Genomic DNA, 25,821 nt, shown 5'->3' on the forward strand with positions numbered 1-25,821 from the left:
GCATCTTGTTAAGTTTTATCTGTTTTTTGGTCCTCAGAAAATATCTTTATATTATATGATAATCATTCCTTTCTTGAGGAAGGGTGCTAATACCAATTGAAAGGGTGCTGATAGCACCTGAAATTTTGTGTGTTTCCATCCCACGGTATTACTTAAACTTTTAATGGAAGTCGAGTGACTTAGCGGTAAGGCTAACTACAGCCTTAACATCGGTGCTGGTTCCAGCCGCTTCTCTCCCAGAATTTGGTTGGTAGGACCAAGTCTTCTCGGACTTAAAATGGAGGTCTAGTGCATACAACTGGCTCACATGCATTTTAAAGAACCCATTGCATCTTTCGGAAGAGTACAGGGTTACCCCAATGCTATGGTTCATTTCAGTCCCTGTTGTTTTGGAATATAGTGAACATGTAGCTACTATAAGCTCCTCTTTAAGGCCGCTAGGTAATCACAGACCACGCCCATAGGCAATTCAGCACAATGACGCTGCAAGTTATTGGTTATTCTCCTTTTATCCAGTTAAACCATACATATTTGTACTGTAGTTATGCAGAAATTTGGAGGGGAAACCCCAGAAACAACTTTAATAATTTAACAAAACAGCAGAAGAGGAATCTGACCACAAATGAAAAGAATATCAACCTCCGCCCGTGGGACTTAAAGGACGACTATACTCGTAAAAATCAGGGTAACATTCTAGCGTTTATTACATCGTTGGTATTCGTCGTGTAACCACAGACTTAACAGCTGATAGTTCGGGGAAGATACACCTTGATAATGGGCAGTACACTCGATTGCACAAGTTGGTGCACCCTATGAACATATATCTGCTCATGCAAAAAGAAGACAAGAAAACTCGCGCTTGGCAGAGGCTATAAAAAGTACTGCCACTATGTTGGTGACAAGTTTACTTGTCCCCTAATATTTTCCTGCCAATTTATTAGACACCAATTTGATGATATATGACTAGATAAAATTCCAAAAATGTTTGTTTGTACAAGTATACTTGTTTTGACACACAGGTAGGAACCTAAAAAATAGGTCTGGCAGTCAACATGTTATGAACCGCTATGATTTTAGGTTGAGTGCTTGTAGCTGGTGAAAGTGATTTCATTCTAAAATAGGGAAATTCTGTTGCACTATTTTTTATATGGACAGAATAGCATCATGGAAAATATGGATACACCTGTGAATGTGCATTAAGAACGGCAAGTTATTTCAAATTATAATTATTTCAAATTATACTTTATAGTAGAACTTTCTGGAGTATCAATCGAACAGTGCCAATACTATGCTTATAAGCATTTGACGACAAGACAGGATCTCTGAAGAGATGCTTTTTTTTATAAATAAATCATGATATAGGGATAAACTCTAAACCATCTAGCAGTAATGCTATAAACATATATATNNCTGTCTCTTATACACATCTTATATATATATATATATATATATATACATATATATATAAATCAATGCAATTATTTGTTACTAGCCGTACCTATTGTGTAATTATAGTGTAACTGGCGGTATTTGAATCTGTTCAACTATGAAGCCTCTGTGGTCTAATAGTTATGACGCTCGCCTTGACAGCAAGAGGTTAGACTCCTGTCAGAGGCATTTTATTACACTTTTTATTTACCTTTCTTTGATGATATATATATATATATATATATAAAGATATATATATAGGTATATATAAAAAATATAAATGCATATGCATAAATAAGTATATACTGTATGTACATACAATATATTTATATACTTAATTCTTTCTCACAACTTCGAAATAGCACCAACTCTTATACGATCAATACATGCATTTGACTAGGCATATCCAAACTATAGTATATATTTATTTATTTACCGCCTTTATTTCCACATGGTGTTTCTTACCACATTTCCAGTTTTTTCTGAAGGTATGTTGAAACTTTATATTGAATAATTATAGATTGAGTCAGGAATTTGCAGTTCCAATTTCAGTATTTCATTAATAAGGCTTTGGCTACCTCGGGATGCATAGTTTGGGGTATGCAGGCAGCCTTAGGATTTGACGTTCCAACCCCGGGTTGCATAGTTTGGGGTATGCAGGCTTCAGCCTTAGGATTTAACGTTCCTACTCTGGGATGCATAGTTTGGGGTATGCAGGCTTCGGCCTTAGGATGTAACGTTCCTACCCCGGGATGCATAGTTTGGGGTATGCGGGCTTCGGCCTTAGTTATTTCAAATTATAATTATTTCAAAACATAATTTATAGTGGAACTTTCTGGAGGATCAATCGAACAGTGCCAAGAATACACTTATAAGCATTTGATGACAAGACAGGATCTCTGAAGAGATGCTTTTTTTTATTAATAAATCATGATATAGGGATAAACTCTAAACCATCTAACAGTAATGCTATAAACATATATATATATATATATATATATATATATATATCAATGCAATTATTTGTTTCTAGCCGTACCTATTGTGTAATAGTGTAACTGGCGGTATTTGAATCTGTTCAACTATGAAGCCTCTGTGGTTTAATGGTTATGATGCTCGCCTTGACAGCAAGAGGTCACAGGTTAGAGTCCCATCAGAGGCATTTTATTACACTTTTTATTTACCTTTCTGTGATGATATATATATATATATATATATATATATATGTACAGTATATATAAAAAATATAAATACATATACATATAAATATATATATATATACTGCATGTACAGTACATACAATATATTTATATACTTAATTCTTTCTTTGGGGTATGCAGGCTTCGGCCTTAGGATTTAACGTTCCTACCCCGGGATGCATAGTTTCGGTATGCGGTCTTCGGCCTTAGGATTTAATTTTCCTACCCCGGGATGCATAGTTTGGGGTATAGAGGCATCGACCTTGGGATTTAACGTTCCTACCCCAGGATGCATAGTTTGGGGTATGCAGGCTTCGGCCTTAGGTACCTAAACAAACCTACCCCAGGTTGCACAGTGAGAATGAATATGACAGTTTTGTTTTAAGTTGTGTTGTTTTTTAAGTTGATGATGATGTTTTGTTTAATTATGTTGAATATTTTTGGGAGTCACATTTTCTCCTGTTGACTGTGGGGTTTCCCACTTCCTGTTTCTGCGTATGTCAATGATTACATCTCACCTAGCCTATTGTTTCTAACCATGATTGCACGACTTCTCATTTTATACTATATGGCTTTTTTCTACCCTCACTCACTCGTCACTGAGGAAGGACTAGTGTTGTCCGAAGCCTGGTTCTATTTCTGGGTGTTAACTTAGGTTCACTTTTTAGCTGTTGCTTATCAAATTTCTATCTCTACCGAGATCCCACCATTGTTTCCCACAGCATTGTTGTTTTCCAGTTAGCTGTCTCTTATACACATCTAGATGTGTATAAGTACACACACACACACATGTATATATTTATATATTTTAATTATGTATACATAAAACTATGCTTTCAAGTGCATATGATTGTATCAGTACATGTACAATTTCTTCATCCCTTGATTACAACACAAAATCACAAACGTCAGCTGGTTGTTCATTGCCACATCAATTTATTGTAAAAATGAAAAGAACTCATATTCTTTATAAACAACTACAGATGCTTTTCCCTAGCAATTAATTAAACTCATACCCTTTATATTTAACCAGCAGCAAGTTCTAAAGATTAATGATTTATCTGACGAATATAAAGTATTATTTGACAGTGATGTTTACCCTGTAACTCCAAGAGGAGTGAAAATATGATCTTTTTGGGTCAGAACACATTAAAAAAGGTGTCTTGCGAGTACTTAAGCTTCATATACTAGCAAGCTAAAAGCCATTGCATAATTACCCCCATTCCTTTGTGCTGGGCACAGCTACTTTCCCCCATTTATGACATTTAATTCTTTTTATTAGTTTTCTTATTAGGCCTATAAATAGAATTAATTTTACTTGGTTTTAACTGCTGCTGCCTCCCACCTGCTTGGATGCATGCTTTCACACCAAAACAAACAGACTTACTAACATACACCTTTTGGCTACATAAACTATAGTTGCTAGGCAACAAACGAGAGACTGGATTCATGAAATCTCATCCCAGCAATAAATACCTCATTGGCAACAACGATGACTCCATGCGGGAACATAATACTATCAAGGACAATATTTATATCTTGACTGAACAGCCGATGGTGATATTCATCTCGGTTATTTTATCGATGCAATATTCTCATCTTTATGTTTATCATTGTATGCAGTTTATCGTATGTTCTCGCAATAATGCTTATACTGACAATATACACAAATTCTAACTATAGAAACAATGCCACAGGCTGACCCTGAGATGTAAGTTTGTTGGTAACATCTGCATAACATTTTTGGATAATTTATGAGCAGTATCATAGAATATCAGTACAATATTTCATTTGTTTTTCAATAAATTGGCCAAGGATGCATATTTAATATCACAACATCAATAACTTTTGATATTATTCACATAGACCATGGATAAAGTATGCCATGCAGCCTGGGGGGATAGAATTTATTCCCCTTATTCTAACAGAACAACCCACCGGCAAGTATCAACCAGGCTATATCAAATTTACTTTGAATGTATATCATGCGTTACAGGGAAGAAATTAAATTAGCGATGTTATTTTAGAATGGTCTACCACGTCCACGTCCCCTCGGTGGTCCGCCAGCATCTTGGCTGGATTTGGGATTCTTAACGGTTTCATCAACCGAGAGAACTAAACATGCGGCCTCCGATGCTGCTGTCAAGGCGTTGATTTTCACAACGGACGGTTCCCACACAAACGCCTCTAGGTTATCGGCTATATCTTCTTTCAAGATGTCTACTCCATACCATGTCCCACCTACAAAAGGAAATTGTTAAAATTAATCAGAAAGCCACACCCTTACTGGGTCAACAAAAAACAAGTAAATACCCCGTGGGAATTGGGCAAGGCAGGATATTCCAAGTGAAAGAACAAATTGAAACCAATACTCAAGTCTTTTGAAACATCCCCAAAAAAACAAAAACATGACTAAAAACAAAAATATGTAACTTAGGATATGTACATGTCATAGGTTAGGTTGTTTTTTATTTTTTAAATAGTCTCTGAAATTATATAAGAAGCAATTATGACTGCTTTGATAGAATAGCATCATTTGTCACTCGTCGCAAATCATGTTTTGAAAATAATGTACAAAACATGCTGGAATGTAACATTTTTTTAATCTATTTTATGGCACTAAACTTTATATATCTATACATCATTTTATGTTGTTATTTTCTAACTATTTGGTGATGGTCTCAGAATAATGGCCAAAATCGTAAACTTTAAAGGCCGATTTCTCAAATACTGTCCTTTAAAAAGCTGTATGTTTAAACTTCTGTAACTTCATAACAGAATGTCTGATTTAAATGATGTTTTTAACAATTTTATAACATTCATTTTACAGTTTTACCATGTTTTAATAACTAAAAATCTATTTTTTTTTTTTTGCAAGGAGCGACTGGTTTGATTTGTCTTTTCCACATTTATTAAACATTAATAAATTTATAAATTAAAAATAAAATATACTGATATCAATCTGAAAAAAAAAAACAATTTGGAGGAATGCACAATGTGTTAAGCTAATAATAAGGAATACAATTTATTATTTCAATTGATTTGTATGTTTAAGTTTAATCTTAAAAAATTGGAATGAGAATTTTTTTGCTTTTGCAATTAACAAAAGTATGAAAAATACCTTTCCTATGTCTATGATGTCTTTGCATAGAGCAATAAGTTAGCACACACTTTGTCTCTTCTTACAAGTTGATAAATTGTGTAATCCTTTTACACTAGAATTAGACATTACACATTAGAATTATTTAAGTATTTTTTTTAATGGAACTTTTGGAATTTAAAACATTTTTTCTCTTTTTGTTTGATCAAATATTTGTTGAGCTGATCTTGCTTGGTTTTGAAAATAACAGGCATTATTAGGCAAATAAAAAATGTAAAAAATGACCCAAAATGTACGAAATTGAGGTTCGGCATTTTAGTTGGTTTTTGACTACAACAAACAATATTTTTTCAATGAGCTAAAAATGCAGGACGGTAAGCAATGTGACAGTGCTATGCAATCGTTTTGCTCTTCAATAGATTTGAAAATGGTCTTCGTCATATTTTTGTGTATTTTCTACTCTTTAGGCATAAACACATTATTAGTTAAAAAAAGGGGGGAAAAAAGCCTACCGACCTACCTTCCGATTTTTTGGGATTTTCCCAAAACATGGCCAACACAAGAAAAAAAAATTTTTTTTGAGCTTATTATTTATGGTTTTCATAAATCAATCAACCAATTAAAATTTTGATTGTGTCACAACATACCCCACCAACCAATTTCGATGTGAGTTTGACCTACCACAACTCTAGTCACTAGAGCGTAAATTCTGTTGTCTAGTGGTTATGGCACCAGGCCAGTTATCTGGAGGTCATGGGTTCGATTCCCACCTAAATCACTTACAAATATTTTGCAAGTACTTGGGAACGTACGTAAGTATTTTATTATGATAACACGTCAGGTAGGGCAAAACACCACTCCTGTGATACCCCACTGAGTTGACCATGTCTGACTGGAGCAATTTAACATGTTAATTCATTAAAAAAAAAAATTCTTTACCTTGAGCATGTTTCTGTCGGAGTTTATTGAGAATGTTGGTAGCATCAAAGCCAGCGTTATCACACAACTGTCTCGGGATAATTTCCAAAGCTTTGGCAAATGCTCCTATCAAGATCTGCTGCTTACCAGCGATGGTACGCGAATAATCCCGAAGGTACTTGCTCAGCTCCATTTCTATGGCTCCGCCACCTGAATTACAAAAACAAAAGTTCTTAATTTATCAATTTAACTCCATTTAAGTGTTAATCCTACACAAAAATGTTGGCTAAACATGGAATATTAGAACACATGTGCATTTATATAAACAAAAGATTAAAATAACAAAATAATGATTAGAATTCTTTTAAAAAAATTTAAGTGTTGAAATGGAGAGATTGAATAGACAAAGTAGCGAAAATTTAATACTAGAATTAAACTTGTTTTTTTTTCAATATTTACCCAAATTCTTATGAACATTGCATACTATACTGTTTGCATCGAATGTTGTACATTAACTACACATCAATGAATTATAACATTAAATATTTGACATAACATTAGTCATAATTTGGTTACCATGGAGATTTTTTGGCTAGGATCTAGAAAATTAACTTCATAATAAAGTGTATTTTGACAAGTTTGATATAAATTACTTTGGAAAGAAATGTGTTAATATTACCAGACAATAACAACAAAATAACATGCATAATCTCTTTGATTCTCTTGGAATTTCTAACATCAATGTCAACTAGTGAAGAGGAAAGTGTGGGTAAATGTGTATTGTTTGTATACTGACTATTAGAAAGTCGAATGATATGTATATTCTTATTGTTGTTATGATATCATTTGTGACCAAAACCAGAGTTTTGGGTAATTTTAGATTCTGCATGAATTCTTTAATACAGTGTTTATTTAATACAAAATTAGCAAAGTTATGAATATGTATTTCATTGGATATCAACCATGTAGTTTTTGAGAAAACAGCTTCCAAAGATTCCAAATCAATAGGTTATCATTGAAATTTGTATTTCAAAATTAATATACTTTTCAGTTAGAATTAGTGGTTGATATTTTGCAGAAATGTTTTCAATATATTCTTTTATAAAATTAAAAGACCTGAAAATGTTCAAGATTCTGATTATCGAATGTTTTGGGTGCTTATGCAAAATTAGAAATTGCAACAAATGGCAGGTTTTGCCAGAGCTGATCACATTTATAGACATCACCTGCAACGATGGAATCGTTCTTGATGGTCCTCCTTACAATCATGATTGCATCATGTAGAGACCTCTCTGTCTCCTCAATGAACTGCTCCGCACCGCCTCTCAAAATCAGCGTACACGTCTTAGCATTCGGGCAACCGGTAAACAAGTTATACCTATAAACGAAAAAAACATGAGTAAATAACTAAATCACTATTTCTTAAACATTCAAAATAGTTTTATCTAGTCATGAAGTCATGTTTATAACATCAACGAAAACTTACAGTAAGTTTATATCCATTGTGCTTGGTTTATTATTGATTAAAACAGTTATACAGCTAAATAACTATTAAAAATTAATTAAATGATATAATAATTTATAGTTTATTTAGAGCTCAATATGCCAAAAATATGTGCTCAGTGATTTTGTGGCAAACAGCTGATATTAGACTGCAATTTTTCCAAAACCCTATTGTTTGCTTGTCACTCAAGTACAATTATGTATATTAATTACTGTTAATTATAATACATAAATATTAATATTAGTATACTAATTTAAATAGGGAAAAATGTATTAGATCATCATAATGCAGGTATGCAGCTCATGGTGCGGGGAACTGACATCGCAAAACTGATGTAATAATAGCATAACAAAACAAGCTTTCGAACACAAAAATGAAACAATTGAAACAGGATTTTTTCCTCTTTGAACAACTTAATAAATTCAGATAGAGTGTTGTTTACACAATATAAGGGAACAACATGTGTATTAATTTATCACTCATCGCAGCGGTTGATTAGTATGATTTGCATGGCTCGCAGCTAATTTTAGCCGCCAGAACCATCGGGGAGATCGACTGTTGTTGGGCGAAGCAATTCATGAATAACATCCTAGACAGGTATTCGAAAACAGCACTGCGAGAAAACAGCAGCGCGAGAAAACAACACCGCAAGATATTACGAGACCGGTGACACTACATTATTGTGTGATTGGAACACGTAGCTTTAATAAGTTACTGATTTACAAATCAAGCATATGTAATAACAGTAAGCTTAAAAATGAAAGTGTTGGATTCGCCTCGCATTATCAGACCTCTGCACAGAATCCTCCAGACACCGACAGGTTCATTACAGCCAGTCTTCTATTTAGAATTCACACCTAGACCGATGCAAAAAAATGTCCAACTTGTCAAGTTCAAAAACGCTGCTCAACAACTTGAACAAACTTCTCTGAACATCAAACACGAGGAAAGCAAATAGTCTGTGACACTCGCCAACACGAAATGGATTCGATCTGTCTTGAGTGAAAAACACAGGCCAAGCAACATCACTATCAATTAGATTTGGGAGACAAGACTAGCCGCAGCTTGTTTCTACCCTACTTTCAAATCAATACTCGAAAAAAGACCACCTTAGCCCACCACATTCTTGCTATATTTCCAACATAAAAGAGCTAAGGGACAGTAGTTTTTCCTGAAAGGCAGTCACAAATAATTGTCCTTAAATGATTCCCAGGTAGGGGATGTGCTCCTAAAACTTTACCTTACCTTTGTAAATTGATTCGATATCAATGTAGAGCTGGTAAAGCGAGAATAACATCTTAACTCTTGTTTTTTTTCCTCTCTAATATTATAATTTATTTTCAACAAGAGTGTAGGGATTAGCACTTTTCTCCATGGATACCCAAACACTAGAAATTTCACTAATGCAAGTTAGAACCGTCATATTTTATTACCATTAAACCAGAAAAAAAACCAGAATACTTTTATAGAATGATGAAAAAAAAAAACCTAACATAATATGTAACATTCTTTGAATGTATTTAATCGTTCATATTTGTAATCAACATTAACACAATTGCGCAGGGGAATAAAGAACCTGCATGCTGGGAAGAAAATAGATCGACAATCAAAACTTCACCTTTTAACCTTTTGGAAATGTCACGAAATTGTGCAGCACCTGTGAGTTTGCTAATCAGATTTAAAAAATCTACCTAAATTTTGGGTAAATGTCATCGATTCAAATGCAAAGATTAAACAATTCATCCAATTGCCAGATTGAAACATCTTGGTGGTTAATCCGATGGTCCTGGGTTCAAATCCTGTGACACCAAAACCTTTTCTCTGTTTTCTCAAATTTTCTTTGACAAAAAACTGTTGTATGCCCATATATAGTCATGATGTGACTATATATGGTGATGATGTGATGTCATCATGACCTGTCATCATGACATGTTTTTGCCAAATAAAATTTGATGGCTTAAAGGCTAACTCCACTCCCTCAGCTTCAAATAAACAAGTTTCAAAGCATCAAATTTCATCCTGTAGTGAGTTACTAAATACATAAAAATTTACAGAAGTGAAAATAATTATCAGAAAGCTATATTTTGGCAAGATTTATATTTAAAAAATAATCTATTAATGCTGTATGTCAACAGTAAAAACTGACAGGAATTGGTATAGACTGCAGCTCTATATTTACCTAGGCTGATAGAGTGATCCAAAGCTTCTTTTTTTTCGTCAAAGTAAACCATAGTTTTTTCCAAATATTTTCAATTTTTTTTTAATTTTTAGTTGCTTAGAAATTGAGATATAAGAGTGGTTTGACATTTAACATACTGGATAGATATAAATCGAGTATGTCTCCCTCATTTGTAAACTTTTGTTTGCTACTACAACTGTCAACAGCTTTTTAACATGTTTACCCCCTTCCTCTTACATTCATACTCATTTCCTTTACATGAGGAGAGCTAGTTAATGTTGCTCACTTCATTAACATGCCCCTAGCTAGGTCACAACATCCAGCAAACCTCATCACTACCAATTCAATCACGACATGAATGTAGAGATCAACATTGCGATATTTCAAAGAAAGATTAAACAGACACCTCTCTTTCCGACTAATGAACTAGATTTGAAGGAAAATTAGGTCACATAATCGAAAAAAAATGTATGATGTTAACACTGATGACTGTCAAGAGGTATGTCCCTCTTCTTTTGGTTTTCTTTTCCATCATCTATTTTTCTTCCATTACTAACTGGTTCTTTGGAGCCGCATGAAACACCATCTTTTATTTCCAGAAGAACAAGAATTAAAACCAAGGAGTTTTCCTTATCAGGCATATAAAATGAGATTTCTTTCTATTTTTTTTATTTGTTAATTGAATTGTAAAAAAGATATGAAAATGTTTTGAAATTCAGTTGACTTTCAACCTATGCAACTAAATGTCCGATCTTGATAAGCGCAGTAAGCCGAAGACTATGTTTTCACTTTAGGCTTTTTCGAGACTGTCCAGACATCCTATGGGAGTGGTCTGGTCCCCTGTAGAGCTAGGCCTGTCCTCTGATTCATACTAGCCACTCTAACTTACCTGTCACCACCAACCTGCTCTTCCTCGAAACATTCGCACCTGCCAAGCTCGTTGTCCGTCAGGTTCTGGACAGTACTCTGAATGGCGCCCCCACAAGCTTTTAATGTACGCTTCAAATCGTTTTCCGTCACACGTCCAGCACAAAACATATCTCTGAAAAATAATACAAATAAAGTTGATCTGTACTTCAATAAGGTTCAGCTTGATAAATATCAGTTCTATAATAACAATTTCCAATCTATACTTACTCATTAATATATAATATGTATTATTATATTTATATTATTGAAATGATGAAAGTAGATGAATGTTAAAACAATCACAATAGCACATTGTTTTCAAAATTACTTCCTTTTCTTTCAATGATAAAAAATATGTTTATTATCATGTTATTAATCCCACAAGGTGTTTTTTTTTCTGTGAAAATCCCAAATGCCATTAGCTCAAGCAATTGTTATTTTCGTAATAACACTATAGAAAGCGCAAGTTGGATTTGCAATATCCAAACGTAATTATCAGGCACAAAGCATGCTATTTTCAAACCGAATTCTTATTCAGCCGAAGTAAAATGTTTCCCGTCTGCTAAGTCTGCATATCCAGTATCCCAAGTATTTCGCAATGTGCAGATGACCACAAATTAATATTCACAGGTTTGTTGCGATTCCATTTTTTGACTCCTTTAAATGTCTTAAACATTAATATTTATCCTATTAGCTTCACTATATTAATTTTGTCTAAGAATGTATATAAAATGACTTCAAGAGGCATCAGAATATAAAGAACAAAGGAAATTGGCATTGCAGCAAAATGTTAAAAACATTCTACTCATAATTTAAGTATTATGTATACAGCCAAGTATGCTCCAGGTCGTAGCGGTCATCCTCTCTACCAACCCAACCCTAAACATATTTTATAGTTGACTGGACATTTTCTTGGGCCTTGGCTATCCCTTACTTTGAAATGCCTTGCCTAACCACATCCAACTGGAAATTTTCATCAATGCCTTTACATTTCCAATTAAGACACATTACTTGGAACTTTATTATTCCTTAATCTAGCCTTTCTAAAGTTTCTGCCGTAAAGCGAATTGAGGCTCAATCTTAATGCGCTATACTAAATGCAAGTTATTACTATATTATTAGGATTATTCTCTGGAGTACAAGTCAACTCAGAGTATAAATTTAAATTTAGTTACTAGTAAATAGCGTACATTCAAAATCCAGAATGGTTGTGAATTGAAGTGAGATTCTCACAATTTTACATCAAAATCAACTTCAGTCTTGAAATATGAACATCCTGTGGTCGTCATCGTTGATTAGCTGTAATGCAGCTTATAGTTATATCTAGATACACCTGTTAACATTAGAATGTGGGAAATTGACTAGATCCTGACATCATTTAATATGCGCCATTTATTGGACACCTGACTGGAAGGTTTATTTGTTGCCGACGCTCGTAGTAGGAATACCAAGTTGTCTGGAATGGAGGCAATTGGCACTAACTTGATGCGTTTAGAATTACACTACCTATCCGACCACATAAGCTCAACTGACTAGCCCCCATTGGTGCTGATGGGTGTTAGCGACTTCAAGGCATGTCTTCTATTTACCGCCCTCAGAAGCCCCTTCCCGATATGTACATACTAACTAGTCTTCCTTTGGAGAACACTACAATAATTCAAACCACATATCTAAACAAAGACACTATGTAATACCTACTTTCATTTATGTGAGCAAAATACATAGCAACATAACCATTAAAATCACTACATTATGCGTATCATATGGTAATCAATGGCCATTTTCATAGATTATTGTCAGTAATACATTTTGACATATCACAATTAAATCATTTCGTTTTGTAATTCTGATCTGCTTTCTGACCACAATTGTTCGGCACCTAATTATATCCTTTCCTGCAAAAGAACCAAGGGCAGGTGTTATATACAACTACAGCCTGCCCAGAGCAGTGATAAGATCTGAAGAGCATCCTCAAAAGGCAATCAGAACCATATGCAACGACTCTCTAACTGGGATCTCCTTTCTCTTTGGATGTGCCAGCCAACAGCAGGCCTGAGTCACATAATCTACCACAGCTGTCCATCAAAATGCTACACCCAATAGAAAATGCAAGCCGATTGTTTGGCCCCGCCCACAATCATCAGTCAGCATTTGCCCACTGTATATTCGCAATCTTTTCTGTCAGCAAGGCAGCGTGGGACGATTATGTTTGAAGCAACAAGTAGCTATATCTGCCACTTTTAGCAATCAAATGGTGCTAAAAGTACAAGATAAAGCAAGGCCTCAAGCGCTTCAAATCCTACACGTTTCTGATGTGGATTACAACCACTAATACAACAAACTGTATCACTAACTGCTAAAGCTAGGCTTATACTTATCAGACTTTCTTCTTGTCAGACAAAGTTTAATTAGATTTTGTCTGATGAAGTAGAACACGGTCCAACTTGATTTATTACACCTTGCCAATATTGGTATTTTTAAATTTTATACAAAAATTAATATATTTGGCTGCTTAGTATACCATCTGCCATGAAAAATATTTATTTTAGAAAAAATAAAGCCTCTGTATTTATAAAGCACTCCAATTTGAAATCCTCTAATTCTTCCTTTAAATCCAACAAATATAAGCATTCATCAATCTGATTATTAAACTTTTTACATCACAACATAGCATTCTTAAAGCCCTGTCTAGGCTATAATATATTATTATTTGACAAAACTCTTGTATACCTATACATAGTTATGATATGCCTATATATAGACATGATGTGATGTCATCATGACCATATTCAGGCATGTCACATGTCATAATTTGATAGTCTGGACAGCTTTATAACCATGCAAAAGTATCTCTAGAATAAGAGTGCCACTCAAAAGCCCTGTTCATACTATCAAATTCTGTTTGAAAAAAACATGACATACCTAAATATGGTCATGATGACATCACATCATGACCATATATAGGCACATCATGGCTATATATGGGCATACAATTATAAAATTGTATTACTTTTTCCTCTACCTAGATGTTCTAGCAGTACTTCTTTGCAGAGAGAGAAAACTAAATCTTATTTAATATTTTTTCTGTCCTTCTCTCCACACTTAGCTGTCGATTGGCAAATTAAAAGAAAATTATTTCATTCCTTGCCAAGAAACGCCTACATAATACCGTTTCCGTACTTTTTGCATAGCTCCTTCAATTAGCTAGTAATCAACTCAAGAATTTTCATAGTAAATCAACAAACATAAATACTTTAATTATTTGAAATTAATATTAAAGATAATGTCAGTTTTAAGGTTTGAAGAATAAATTAAATCAATGAATAACTTACTATGTATATTTAAGTTATCAACTTTTAATTGAGATTTAGAACGGAAATATATTTTCCTTGCCAATCCAACAGATTATAAGTAAATCCATTCCTATGTATTCTTGGCACAGAGCCTTCAATTTGTGAATTATCTAAACATTTTTATAGTAAAATGTCTGAATAATCTACAAGAACTGAAAAATTAAATCTGTCTCATTTGAAATTGATGATTTCTTTAAATTTTAATATTTATTTGTATGAATTACCCTCCTCAACACTCCTTGTAGGAGTCAAGCAAGAAACCAGTTTTGGCTGGCCCCACACTGCCCTATAGGCAGCCACAGAGCAGCGCTAATACCGCGCATAAACAAAACATTTCTCCCTAATCCCACCTTTCATGTCAGGGTTATCCAAGAAGCCAAGCGTCTCCAATTGAAACCAGACGCTGGCCGGGACCTTCAGTGTAAGGAGAAACAATACCTCTCGGCCAACCGCTTAGCTAAATGAGCTTAATGTATGAAGAATATTTTTAGGAGTATGTCACATTTAACCACAGATTGTATCTTTAATCATAAATAAGTAAAAACTGTACCTATCAGCAAAGTATTGTGTGGCTACATCACCAATAGGCAGCTTAGATAAAACCACTTTCGCTCCACTCTTGTATATATTTTCAAGTTTCTCGTACAAAATTGCCCACTCTGCGTCTACTATGGATTGGTATTCCTGGAAGACAAAAAATAGCAGTATAAGATTAGAAAGCTACTCAATTTATACTCGCTAGTATAACCCAGTCCATTATAAACCATCAACAACATTTTTTTAAACCTTATTCCTAGCATTCTTTTCTTTCATGGAAAGCTCACAATCAATTAAAATAATATAGTAAAAGAAAGCAAACGTTTGGGTATTAACAAGGAAACACAAATTAAGTTGTAATATAATGTACAGCATAACACACATTCTACGTACAAATATAACACAGATATTTATATACCCCATCAGTATGCATATAGTACACATAAGTAGAAACCCTATTAATGGGACACCTCTGGGACCAAAAAGTGTCCCCTTCATATAGGTGACCCCCTTAATAATGTCTGGCTGTAGTGTTAAAAAAAATCCTGACCAAAAAAGTCCCCTATAATAAGGGTGTCCCAAAGGAGGGGTTCTACTTTACATACATGCCAATTTATAATACACATAATATATACATGTCAACAAATAATGAAATATTACAGCAATTTATAAACTAGGGAATAAAATATATTAAAATTTACATAAATATATATTTATTTAAATCACTCAAGGGAAATTAAATATATTTTTTAATTAAAAATTTCGATGATCAGTGCACTGTTTATTTTACACTTTCATAGACATCAAAATTGAAGTCAATGATCCAATGATCTGGTAGAATTAATAACCAATAAGGTCATAATTTTACCCTCATGGTTATGTTTAGAATTAAAGTCAGTAAACTTGCTAGGACAGGAACATGTATTTATGAATTAAACAAGTAAAATGCAAGCTGTAATAACAATATTGCACAGTCACTCGAACTTAGAGCATGAGTTGATAATTAAATTATGACTCCATCAAGAACATATTCAACATTAAATATCAACAGATTTCCAAGTTGGTACAGTAATAATTGTATTTGAGAATGATTGCCCACGCATGTATTGTATATGGTACGCCTGGAAAACAAGTTTTTTCGTGATTCATTTATAAAATTGGTCTTATCCATTCATTACTCACAATCTCATCATAAATAAAGTCTCTGCTGACAATACCAACAACTTGAATACTAAGCTTATGAATCATGGAGAGTGAATTAACAAACAGTCAATATATGTTTTCAAAGATATTTTTTTTTTAAATACAGTAATAATGTTGTGTTGGCCTTTAATAGCTCATTGTAGTACAAATGCCTCAAAGCGATTAATATTATTTACCCGTTATTGGAAGAAGACCTATATAGCACATGCTGGGGGAGAACTGCAGTTAATAGTTAAGAAAACTGGTATTTAAATATCGATTAGGCACCACCTTATACTCCTAAGTGGAGAGAGAGGCAGGTATAGATAAAAGTCCTAGTTAAAGGATACAGGCATATGGTTAGATCAAACTCCAAACTTTCTGATTAGAAGCCTATCATCTAGCATTCACAGGATTTGTTTTATGGTCGTGAGAGACAATCTTGTCACTTGAAAAGACTTCAACCCAGGAATCTGGGATTGGAAGGCAAGCATCTTGTCTTAACCACCAAAGTACTGTACACCACCAAAAGCTACATTTCATTTTTTCATTTTATCAAAGATCTTATATTAACAAGATAGCGTTCTCCATAATTTCTGCGTGCAAGTTCTGTAGTAACGCAGTATAGGAACCTCCCTTGCAATTACAATTACTTTTAAATGTTGTCATTTATGATATACATGCAAATTCTGGAACAACAACCATAGCAACAACTAGGATGCCCTCTCTCAATTACACTTACCTTCTGTTGCTTTCTGCGTGAATGGACGCTTCTAATTTGTTACACGCAAACTGAGGAGAGCGCTATCTTTTTATACAATCTTTGTATTTAATTATATAGCTATTCAAGGGAGTCTACCACAAAGATTAATTATATAACTTGTGAAGATTGTCATTATATATCTATTCATAATAAACAATTTGAAAATAAATACTTAATTTAAATTTGTGTTAAGGTTTCATCCAAATGCGTAAACAGGCAGAATATTTACAATGATTAATTTGAAACATCAATATATTAATAATTTGTCCTTGTTTACAGGAAATATTTCATTCAACTAATTATACATTACATGAGGACTTGAAATCAAATACACTATTGAAATTTAGAGCCATATATTCCAACATTAAAGAATTGAATAATTACCAGAATATTACAAAGCGATAAATGATATCTAGAAAGAAAATTTATGGATTGGAATGAACAGTTGCTGTTCAGAACATTTCAAACAACAAATTTATGTTTAATATTCTTTCTGTTACAGGCCATCAGTTTTTTCAAATTAATTCTAAATTTTTATCCCCCTCACATGAAATAACAATCAGTATTTTCCAAGTAAAAATGAGTGGTTGTAAAAACTAGCTTTCTTTTCAATGTTTTCGAAATTATATATAACATGTAACACCGTCTCAAGGATTTTTATGTGACAGGTTGTTTTTTTTGTTGTGGTGTCCTGGGGAAGGAGCTGTCAATATACTGCGTAACGATGTAGCTGCTTCAACGAGTCATGTTTACACTTTGCAAAAAAAGTTCAATGTCAACAATAGTTATCGTCACAATGTTATAGTGTATGCATATAGGCTCACCTGAGAATAGCACAATTAACAACATTACCAATCTGACCCAGATAAAACAGAGTGCAGGGAAGCATAATAAAGTGATGCGCCTGGGGAGATATTCCCCTGGGACGACAGGTTACGCAGGGGGGAGGCTTTCCATCGAGACTAATCTGTTTTATGTCATCCAGGAAACATTTAATATTTTTACCTGTTAAAGAAATCACCTTGGATGAAATTACTACCTTTTAATTAAGAGAGGTTTTAAGCGCCGTTCTGTAAATTTGTGTGTTAACATCCTGACCCTCACCACGTAGTCTTTCCTCTTGTTTATATTTTTGACCAGCTGTTTAAAGTTTTTTCATGATCAGGTGTAGCACAGCTGTTTACATCCCAGATGTTCAATTGACACATTTGCGCTTAAAACAGCTTATCTAATGAGTGCATAGGGACAACATCATACAATCCCTCTTAACTATCTTAACCGGAGCAATTAAAAAGCAAATCAGGTAGTACTAAGGAGGGGGACAATTTACTACAGGTCAGTAAGGGGTTAATCTCGCATATTAAATAAGTTGTACTAAATATGAACAACTCTAAAATGAGTACTTATATATACAAACTTTATTTAAATTCATAGCCTAATGGATTTAGGTTTGAAATGCATTTATGTAGCCCCTTCCCAAATAAATATTACATTATATAATAAACTTCAGGCTGTAAAGTAAATCATGTAGATGATACAGAGTAATGATTCATAATTGACTTGTTTGCATGAAAGTAAAACACGGACAATGTCGCAAGCATCATGTTTCCGCTGATTATGAGCTGTGAATTACACTGCCCCCTATCTCTAAATCTCGATACCCGTCAGAAATAAACAAAACTTCTGTTGCAAAAAATCAATGTTCACAACGACTCCCTCAAGAAATCAATGAACAATGATTAAATTGGCACGCAGAACAAGTCCAGTGTAGATTACAAGGGTTTCATTCAGTTGTATTTTTAGAAGTTTTGTAGTTAATAAATAAAATAAAATAAGTAATTAGAAACATACTGCTTGCAAAAAGTCTAGTAAATATAGCACTGTATAAGAAGTATAGTACAGTATATTCTAGGCGTCAATGCATAACATGCAATATTTGTACAATATTGGATGTCTAGGTTATAATTAATTTCCAGGTATGTACAGCATATACATATAATGCAGCAATGTTATAGGTAGGAAAACCTAATGCTAGTTAATTTTCTGCTTGTATGAACCTAATTTTCGGAAATTCTTGAGATTTCTTTTATACTCAAACTGTTTTTTTCCCTTAATTTCATGATCGTCAGCTATGCCTAATTTGGTAGAAATTCTTAAGCTCCAAATATCATCGTTCAGTGCCAAACTTAAGAATGCACGAACGTAAGAATGCAATTGTTTGTGTTAAATTGTTTGCGTTAGATTTCCTGCATAAATACCAAAAAAAAGGGGGTATAGTGCCATAAGGAAGAACATGGGGACAATGATGTTCCATCAATGTACATTTATAAATTGTCCATAATTGCCTATGGATCCAATAATGAGGGGAGTGATCATCCTCTCTATTGCAGATACATGTAGTTCAAAATACCAGTATACACATAAGGAGGAATGAATAAATTAAATAATAAATAAACTAATGCTCAAAGAATAAATGAATGAATGGGAGGGAGGCATGACATACAAACTGAAGGCACTGAACAGGGTTCGGACAAGTTCATTCCTATGGGAAAACCTTGTTCCTCTGGGAAAACATGTTCAAAACAGATAAAGCAGGAACATGCGTCAAAAATCGATGTTCAAAACTGATGAAAACTTTAAAAGAATGATAAAGATCTGATAAAATAGCCAAAGTCATTTAGGCGGTGTATCAATGAACTCAAAACGACGTCCGCCTGTCATGCGTAATTAATATCATGTTGCTACAAGGACACCAACTTGGACATTATCTAGAAATGTTTATTACTTGCCTGATTACTTCAACACAAACCCCAAAATATCAATCCTGTCACATTTGCTTAATTCATGATTAACAAGAAACTTTGTCAGAAAAAATAAATCATTTGTTAAAAATAAAGAATGTGCAATAAAAACATGCGCTTCCCAGTAAAAATAGAAAATTTACCACACCCATGTCATTTTAACTAATATGTACAAAATGAAATGTGTATATCATGGTGAAATAAACGAAAAGGAATCTTGCAACATATTCATGGACGAGGGCAGCAGACATGTTTTCCAAAATCTGTGTAATGTTCTAAAAGGAAACTTCCCATTAATACACTGGACGTATTTAAATTTACCAAGAACTTGATGGTATGCTAAACTCAATAATTTATTTAATCATTACTACATGCCCAACATTATTGAATATTGATATATCATCATTTTATATTCCACATAAATTTTCCTATCTTAGAGGGGTCACTAATTGTTTAATAAAGACCAATATGTATTTGAGCTTGTGTGCAAAAAGCCCATGTTATTGTTCACTACGACCATTTCTTGGTTAGGCTAGGCCAAACGCAAATGACAAGCCAAAAAAGCTTGCTACACTGCTGGCTATAAATAACATTTATGAAGCCTAGATTTCTGGGATAGATGATAACAATGAGATTGGCTTTATAAACAATTATAATCATGCTGCAACGTCCCGATTAGTTTTGATAAAAGAGAACAATTATTCCGGACCAGTAAAAAGATAGGTTGCATGTTTTGTATTATCTCACTATGATATCCTGTCTTGTCAAGACCCTTATTAATTGTGATGATGAACGATGTGTACACATATTCTTTATTATTTATTTTATTTTTATTTTATTCATTTGGCATAACGGCTCAGGAGCCACAAAAGCGGAAAATCCACTGTCGCCTGAAGGACGTGCGGCTCCCACAAGTTATCACTGATAACTTGTGATCAGAAGGTTATAGTGGCAAGGCATTTATGTAATGCATTTTTAAACTTTTATATAAAAGGCTAACACTAATGTGTATAAAATTCATATCAAATACAGTGATTGATAAAATGACGACATTATGATTGACTTATAAAATCATGTTAGTATACATTATTCATATATAGTATTATATTATTATAAATATTTTCATTAGCTTACCTCAACATTGTCTACTCTAACTTCAGCATTGTCTTTTTCTGCCTTCAATTCTAATTCTATATTCAAAAGTGCTATTTTAGGATTAAGGTACTTCTTTGGTTGCATTTCAAATCCAGCATATGAAAATGTCTTTTTAAATGCTACACCGGCAATCAATCTGGATTCCTAAAAAAATACCAAAAATATCAATTATTTTTTTGATCATAGTATAAGGAAGGAAAGTAATTCAATTTGTTGGGCATTAGGAAGGTGCAGGCCCCAATTACCCTCCACACTGCAGCATCTAACAGCTGAAAAAAGAGAGCACAACTGTTTGACCAGTGGACAGATGTATACTTGTGAGCTAGTAAAAATCTGTTAGAAATTAACCCAACTCCCACAAATTTAGATTCACTATTTACTTATTTATTTATTATTAATTATTCCCTGAAGCCAGTAGACCTTGGATATCATCATTCATATATGTAAAAAAAAAGGTTTAAAGAAAGCTTTCAAAGCAGATAAAAAATTTGTAATACAGTATAAATAATGAAGTCAATCTAAAGTGCTATTGCCTATTTAAAAAGGAAGCTTTTGATTGTATGACACGGAAGGACCTATAATGTAAATGTGTCACTAAGAATCCATATGCACATGCAAGAACGTTCAAGTTCTCATTGTCATCTGGATTCTAGGATGCAGTTTGGCCAAAATCAATGTTGTGGCAGACAACGTAGAACGGTCACAAATGAGTGAATCCGTTTCTAGCGTTACGTCGTCGGGCAAATCAAAAGCTCCCAAATAACAGGTACCTCAAGAGCTCCTCCGGTGACCTTCTTGATACCAATCATGTCAAGAGGTAAAAGTTCATCCAGAATCATGACAGCGTCAACAACCATCTTGGAGAAGAACTCCTTCTGACTCGACACCAGTTTGGAACTTAGAGTCGTAGATGCACACTTTATCAATAAGTCTTTAAGCTCTCTGTAACGCAAAAATAGATATGATATGGCGCTTAGAGACTTTGTTTATTTTTATTATTATTATTATTATTATTATTATTATTATTATTATTATTATTATTATTATGTAAAATAAAAATATCTGCATGAAATTAAGTCCGATTTAGTGAAATTATTATTATATTATTATTATTATTATGTAAAATTAAAATATCTGAATGAAACGAAATTTGTAAAGTATTAAATAGCAGAAATAATAATAATAAAGCGCTATTCTCCAAGGACACACAAGGAAATCTGTAATTTACTCTATAATTGTATTTGTTTTTCCTTACATTCCATGGGAATTATAGGTTGTTTACATAATAATGTGGGAAAAATAAGTGGTATAGTTGAATTAGAGCACCCTTAACCCTTTCCAGTCTTATGGTGTCACAACGACGCTCTCTTCGACCATACTTTATAGCGAGGGGCGTCGTATGTGCGCCCTGTATAGCTTTCATGGCAATTATTTTATAGCTAGGCTGCCCTCTATAGGATTTTTTGAGTGTGATGTAGGAGTATTTCTGTAGAGGGCCTCCTGGTTAGACCAAATAAAATGCTGCGGCCAGCAATTTGTATTGTATTTTATATGAATTGAAACAAAATCTTTAGTATTCATATTTATATTATTTTCTTTGGAAATTTGTTGCTATATAAAATTAGATAATTTATCAATTTGTATTGTATTTTATATGAATTGAAACAAAATCTTTAGTATTCATATTTATATTGTTTTCTTTGGAAATTTGTTGCTATATAAAATTAGATAATTTATCAAACTCACTCATTATCTTTCTTATTAATCTTGACAGCAATCTCCTTAATTTTTTCTACAGCTAGTTGGGTTGCTTTCCTGTAGGCCCTAACAATCACTTGGGGATGCACATTATCTTCAACATATACTTTGACTTGGTTTAGGAGCTCAGCAGCTAGCATTGTAACAGTTGTTGTGCCATCTCCGACCTGTTTTTAGAAACACAAAGACAAAATATATATTTATATTTTCATATATTGAACAATTTTTATCTTATTATTATCTGTTGTAGACAGATGAGAATAGCTGGTACTGGTTTACCGGGTAGCTCAGGCACAAGAGACCCTAAGGGTAGAAGCAAGTTACAATACACGTCTCAAGCACTTTGAGACTTTGACATAAAGAACTATATAAATCCAACTATAAATAAACCAATCCCAAATCTACCATCAAAAAACCCTTCCGTTTCTTGGGAAAATCAGTTGTTATCAAAACATATCTTTTCTTCCAGAGCCAGGCTTTAAGCCTAATAGTCAAATATCACTGCATGAAATTCACAAATGATAACATGGGCAATAAATGAATGCACACACAACATGATAGACAAAACTCTTTTTTTGGCATTGCAGTTCAGATAACCAGAGAGTGTTTCATCTAGAGATGCACTACAAAATTGGCTGCTGCCTACCCTCTGACAGATCATGGCAATAAAAAGAATATAAATGGTTTCACCTCTGCGTCTTGTGACTTGGCTATGTCAACAAGCGTTTTGGCTGCTGGATGGACAATGTCTAAAAGCTTCACTATTGTTGCACCATCATTTGATATCGTTACGTTTCCTAGAATAAAGATAATAATAAAAAGTCCAGAGTATGTTAAGGATCTTCACTTTTGTGGCACCATCATTTTATTCGTTATCTCCTAGAATCAAAATAAGAACTTTCTATATTTATTTTATTCAACTTATCATTTTCTTGCCTTTCTGATTGTCCACTTTAAACTTATTACAGAAAAGAAAGATGGCTGAAGAGAATATATTCAAATGGTATTGTATTTTTTATGTATTATAAAAAAAAAAAAAATTTGCTGTATTAAAACTGATAAAGACAAGGAATATTATTACTTACCTCCCCCTTGTGCTATCAGCTTATCCATACCCCTTGGGCCTAGGGTGGTACGGACGGCATCTGCTACCACCTGGCAGGCTGTGATGTTGCTAACAACTTGTGACTTGCCCTGGGAGGCTTCAGTCCCTTCTTTCAAAAGGATAATCTGTGGTTGCTAAGTAAAATAAATTTAAGACATTTAAACAGAGTAAAAACTAGAAAAAATAATGGTTATTCTAATTTAAATAATAAAAATATTTAATAATTGTAATAATCATAATAATAACAATCTCAAAGTAAATAATGGCATACATAGTTTACCGCTCTATATCACAATATTTATTTATAAATTTATTTATTTATTAAAAATTTGTCACTATATAGACAAATACATATTGACCAGGGGCGTGACTAGAGATGACATGGGTTAAAGCCCAACACAAGAAGTGGTCATCTCTAAACCCCTGGCCAACAACAATAAGATATGATATATAAAACAAATAAAATATACAAAAAATATGGTAAAAAATTTAAACATTCAAATCATCAATAAAATAATTAAAAAGCAAAGTTTTGAAAGAAATACAGTCAACTTTGGATCAAGTAATAAATAACGTACAGTACTTTAATCGCCTAACAAGGTATCAAAAAGTTTCACCTAACACACAATAAAAAAAAGCATTGTCTGTTTCTTAAAATATGAGGACACTATCACTGGAAAGCACTATACTGTAGAAATCAAATTATGTATTCTTCAGCTTTTATAATTGCAAAGAATACATAATGCTATGTTAAATAATTTTCACCAAATATTCGTCTATTGAGCTGCTGGGTCATGGAGGCAGCTGGTTTCTTTATACTTCATTAATCTTAAAATAAAAAACATGATTCAGATGATAATGGGACACAGCTGGATTCTTACACATGATAAACAACGTACTAGGTAAAATTGAAATCACATCTCATTTGGTATGCATCACTGAAAACAAGCATAAACCTAGGCCTATACTTTTTTTTAATTATAATACATAATATAGACTTCTAAGATATAGGCTATAGATTATTTGAGCAGAATTTTATAGTGGACTGTGCATAAATGCAATACAGCCATTGATGATGAGGCCATCTTTGCGAAACACTAAAAAACTGCCTCTAAATTGCTATTCTTTCTCAACCTCATCCAGCAGTGATTTGCCACTAAATGTAAAAAGTCTTTTTTTTTTATTGGGGCAATTTTATATTAAGTTGATTTGTTTTAAAAAGCATGAAAAAAAAATCTGAAATCTCAGGATTAGAAACTGGGACCCTGGGACTGGAAAGCAAGCATCTTAATAAACACCCAACCATTCATGCAACAGTAATAAAACAGTTCCAGCATAATATGCTTTAAGTTCAGCATGCTTGTTTGCTAGGCATTGCACAGGCAGTCCTATTTTTCTTATTTCTTGGTAATTATTATGGGGAAAATGCATATAATGCTGGGCCCAGCCACAAGGACAACTATTATCCTAAATTCTCAATCCATTTGTTATGGATAATGTGCCGTACTAAAAGAGTTAACAATTGAGAGGCTCGCTAGGCCTAGGCCTAGGCTACAACTGCGCTGTTCAGAAATTATCGCCTAAACCGTCACTCCCATCATCTAGTGGAAATGAAGAAGGTTCTAGAAACAGATCATTTTAAATCGCTCGTTTGTAACACAAACATCTACCAAAGTATTCCAAAAAAGTTCATTTTATTCAAAGCTGAAAAACATCGAGCTTAGATCATTTTTTAAGATCGATTCCAGTGGATTTTTATACTTACCATCATTTCGATTGTTTCCTAGCAATACAGTAACCCTATTTCCAAAAATGTAATGTGTGTGCAGTATAATGCAGTGGAGATGTTAAAAACAAACAAATTTAAAAATTGATAGAGGGCGTAATTTCGAGCATGGAGAACAGTGCATCTTGCATCTACATTGAGTAA

The 25,821-nt window shown here is 33.4% G+C and overlaps 1 protein-coding gene across 1 annotated transcript; it reads right to left on the bottom strand.

Moving 5' to 3' along the window:
• Positions 1-3,543: 3,543 nt before the first annotated feature.
• LOC117102283 (T-complex protein 1 subunit eta-like) lies at positions 3,544-25,774 on the bottom strand. The gene is made up of 11 exons (XM_033242528.1): positions 25,657-25,774; positions 23,872-24,025; positions 23,477-23,583; positions 22,775-22,953; positions 21,799-21,970; positions 21,008-21,172; positions 15,141-15,274; positions 11,218-11,370; positions 7,872-8,023; positions 6,667-6,855; positions 3,544-4,868 (listed from the first exon to the last, which is right to left on the bottom strand). The coding sequence occupies exons 1-11, from the start codon at positions 25,660-25,662 to the stop codon at positions 4,651-4,653; spliced, it is 1,629 nt and encodes a 542-aa protein (XP_033098419.1). The 5' UTR covers positions 25,663-25,774; the 3' UTR covers positions 3,544-4,650.
• Between the last annotated feature and the right edge of the window lie 47 nt (positions 25,775-25,821).

The sequence above is a fragment of the Anneissia japonica genome, unplaced genomic scaffold (genome assembly GCF_011630105.1).
Source record: "Anneissia japonica isolate Jap-2015-1 unplaced genomic scaffold, ASM1163010v1 scaffold165_len1371125_cov188, whole genome shotgun sequence".
Classification (NCBI taxonomy): Eukaryota; Metazoa; Echinodermata; class Crinoidea; order Comatulida; family Comatulidae; genus Anneissia; species Anneissia japonica.

Bases quoted from the DNA above. Each gene is read 5' to 3' on its own strand.
- LOC117102283 (XM_033242528.1), bottom strand. The intron at 21,173-21,798 runs GTACCTGTTATT...GTATTTTTTTAG, and splicing joins TCACCGGAGGAGCTCTTGAG to GAATCCAGATTGATTGCCGG. The intron at 6,856-7,871 runs GTGATGTCTATA...TTTGTAATTCAG, and splicing joins GAACGATTCCATCGTTGCAG to GTGGCGGAGCCATAGAAATG.